General features: G+C 37.3%; 1 protein-coding gene across 1 annotated transcript; it reads right to left on the reverse strand.

Moving 5' to 3' along the window:
- Positions 1-1,996: 1,996 nt before the first annotated feature.
- Positions 1,997-2,944, reverse strand: LOC102003337 (olfactory receptor 51G2-like). The gene has a single exon (XM_005380486.1). It carries the CDS (start codon positions 2,942-2,944, stop codon positions 1,997-1,999), a length of 948 nt encoding a protein of 315 aa, XP_005380543.1.
- Between the last annotated feature and the right edge of the window lie 1,009 nt (positions 2,945-3,953).

Consider the following 3,953-nt stretch of genomic DNA (forward strand, 5'->3'; position numbering starts at 1 on the left):
TTTATTTAATTATTAACTTACAATCAAATCATGGTTTATCCATAAAGTGAACTACAGCATACAAAAATTAAAGTAAGCAACCACACATATGGATCACTTAGTTCAACTGAGTAAAACAAACAGTACTAAAAGCAAAAAAAAATGTAGTTTAATACATTTATCTAAAGCTCTAGAAAGACACACTAATCTGTATTAAGAAAATATTCTCAGAGATCATTTGGGTAGAAAAGATGTCACAAAAGGGCTGGGGATATAGCTCAGTGGCACAAGCACCTGCCTGGAAAGCACAAGGTCCTGAGTTAGATTCCTGGTACAAAAAAACCAGAAAATGTGTCAAAGAAAAAATATAAAAGATTAACATGAAGCGTATTGGGTTGATGGATAAGTTCATTGTCTTGACCTAAGCAACAAAGTCATAGTTCTATAAATAAGCAAAATTTAAGAAATTGTACCCTAAAATATGTGTGGTATCAGTGAAGTTGTTTAAATAAAATATTAGTAGGGGGATAAAATGATCCAAAACATTGCAAATTGCTGGCTGATTTAAAGCATGACCCAACAGTCAGATCCCAAAATTACAAATTGTCACGGAACACTTCAACTATTTTTTGCTTTTGAATGCAAAACCCAAGGCAGAATGTGCTGAAAGACAAAGTCAGGTAACAGGTATCTGTATTCCTGTGCAATATTATTTCCACTCTTTTGTCTTCAGTTAAAGGTTAGCACTTCAATGATGTCTCTTAAAAACACATCCATTTAGTGGATTCATCCTCCATTGTTCTCATGATAAAATTTTCTGTCTACAAACAAAGCACTTATGACACACTAGAATATTATGTATTCATAGGATGCTTTGGGAATATTTTCAACTTTTCACACTGGATAAATATTTTGTTCTTTTTGGAAAGTCACTCAGTATAGGTGAATACATGTATATTTTCAATGAAGGACTACTTAGATGGGAAATCAAATTTTAGCAATATATGTCTTTCTAGCATAATGTTGCAAATAATTTTTCAATAACAATCTGACAGAAAGTGTTAGCACTGAAGTGACTTACTTAGCCAATTCACAGTCATGTTTTTATGAGAGCAACTCTACCAGAGAAGTTAACTGAAAGTTCAGTCCAGAAAGATGATACCATGAGAAATGAAGACATCGATATCTCTAGCTGGGACTTCTATGTGACTCTATGCAGTTTTCATTAAAAATAGCCTTCTAGTGTGTCTACTAATTTTTCCTCCCTAATTATTCAAGGAATATTGACTCCATAAGCATATATGGAATCTGTCTTTGAAAAGATGTAGCATGATTTTTGATTTATGATTTCAGGAAATTTCCAAGGATCTATTAGGAAGTAAATAGCAATAGTTTGAGTTTATTTAGAGAGCTAAAAAACACTTGTTTTTCAACTTTCATGTTATGAAATTCAAGGAAATATCAAGCTCCATAATTTTTATATTATGTGGCACTATAGTGAAGTAATTAATATCTTTATTTAAATATGCTTAAAAATCTTGAAATACTTTGTTCAGTTTATATTGTCCAGCATAATCACATTAACAGTTATATAAATTAAAGTAAAAACATATATTTATTATACATATGCCAAATTTTCTGAAAACCCTACCAAATAAAAGCATTTTGAGTATAATATTGTAGGATTCCAGGAGTTTCATTAGAACAGATCTAAAATATTATTGTCTTACTCTTATAATCTGTCTGCATCTAGATATATGGTATTACCTGGAAAAGTTGTAAGTTTCACTTAATATAGCTGAATCAAGAATGAGATTGATTTTTGGAGAATAGTAAATATAGCTTTCCACAAAATAGTCACAGTTATGATGGTTGGGGAAACATTACATTTAATGAAAATTTTGAATAATTGACTTAGGGATCAGACCTTTATACTCTGCTCCCTCTCTGAGATATCTTAGTTATTAGGACTTTCTCTTGGACTGAGAAATCACCAGGAGTATTTTATTCCTGTGATTCACAACTTTTTGGGGTGGAGTATCCTTAAAATGCGGACCCGAATCTCTTTGGTTTTGATACTGTAGACAATCGGGTTGAGCATTGGAGGCATAAGAAAGTGCATGTAAGAGAGAATCATATAGACTTGAGCTGGTAGTTTCTTTGTACCAAAGCGATGGATCATGGACAGGCTCACCAGTGGGGTATAAAAGAGAAGCACAGCACAGATGTGGGAAATGCAAGTGTTGAAAGCTTTGAGCCTGTCTGCATTGGAAGCAATGCTCAGTACTGTCTTTAAGATAAGCACGTAGGAGAGCAGGATGAGAACAGCATCCATTCCCAGTGTGGACAGCATGACAAACAGTCCCAAGCCACTGTTGACCAGAGTGCTTGAACGGGACAGCCTTAAAACATCAGGATGAACGCAGTAGGAATGAGACAGCGCACTTACAGGCTGGAACTGAAGTCTGCCAAGGAGCACAGGCAGGGGCAGATGAAGGACAACACCACGGGTCACAACAGTGAGCCCAATGGCCCTGATGCGCTTGGTTGTGAGAATGGTGGCATAGCGTAAAGGCTCCTGGATGGCCACGCAGCGGTCGAAAGCCATGGCCAACAGCACAGCTGATTCAATGACTGAGAAAGTGTGGATGAAGAACAGTTGCACAAAGCATGTCGAAGCTCCTATCTTCCTCTGGCCCAGCAGGAAGACAGCTACCATGGAAGGCAGTGTAGAGGCTGAGAGTCCCAGGTCAGCCATGGACAGCATGGAGAGGAAGAGGTACATGGGTGTGTGCAGGCTGGGCACAGACTTGACGATGTACATTATGGTGATGTTGCCCAGCACAGAGAGGACGTAGATGGAACAGATAGGAATAGCTGTCCAACAGTGAGCGTTCTCCAATCCAGGGAGATCCATCAATATGAAGAAGAAGCTGCTAGCATTTCTGTTTTCAGGAATTGCCATCACTCTGGGAAGGGGTTCCCCTGCAATATTTGTAAATAGAGCCGAAAGCTGTATTACCATAGCCCATTGTTGTGTCCTGCGTAGCATCTCCTTGCTCTGCTTGCAAAGGAATACTACCCTTTGTTTTTTCATACTACAGAGTTCCATTCCTTTGCAGGCTTCTATTATGAAATAGTACTGACTCTTTTCTTAGATGTTTTCTCTGTTTTTCATTAGCATATTTGGACCATTAAAATGAAGAATGTGCAAAAAGGAAGGAGAGAAACAGAGAACATCCCTGAATTTCTTCCTTATTTGGAAGATATTTCAAATGTTGAAAATTCAGCAGTGTAACCCCATGCTGAGAACATAGGACTCATGGGAATGAGCCAGGTTGTTTTTAGTACAAGAGCACTTTTCTAAAGGAGAATTCTATTTCATGGCTCCATGGTAGAGTTGAAAGCAAGTAATTAATACTGACTTTGAATGCCTGATACCAGGTATATCTCCTGTTCTGAAAGGAGCCTGTGATATCGCAAGTAAAAATTGTGCCAGAAAGATATCAGGAATAGTTGGACTTGATGTTTACTTGCTTTAAATTCCTTCCCAATATTTCTATGTGGCACTCTCTAAAAATGTTGGAGGGCCGGGTATATAGCTCCGTGGCATCAGCACCTACTTGGCAAGTGCAAGGTCCTGAGTTTGATTCCCAGTACAAAAAAAAAAAAAGAATTAAAAATAAAATAAAAGTGTGGGAATACGTGGTGTGGTTTTATGAGAGGGAGAAGATAGAGACTAGGCAATACTTGTAGCTGGGAACAAAATAGATTGTCAATGGCATTAAACATTTACTGAGTTTCTGCTACATACTAAATGTTAGGCAATTTGGCAGATAGTATGTATCCTTGACCTGCGAATGTGTAATAATGCAGCTGTCACCATAGCATATATACATGAAGTAGTTCAAGAGGGCATTAGTCATAAAGTGGATAAAAGGTATCAATCGTACATGTACATTCTGCTACCCACA

The sequence above is a fragment of the Chinchilla lanigera genome, unplaced genomic scaffold (assembly GCF_000276665.1).
Source record: "Chinchilla lanigera isolate Chin_1 unplaced genomic scaffold, ChiLan1.0 scaffold00013, whole genome shotgun sequence".
NCBI lineage: Eukaryota > Metazoa > Chordata > Mammalia > Rodentia > Chinchillidae > Chinchilla > Chinchilla lanigera.

Bases quoted from the DNA above. Each gene is read 5' to 3' on its own strand.
- LOC102003337 (XM_005380486.1), bottom strand. From the start codon at position 2,944: ATGGCAATTCCTGAAAACAGAAATGCTAGCAGCTTCTTCTTCATATTG.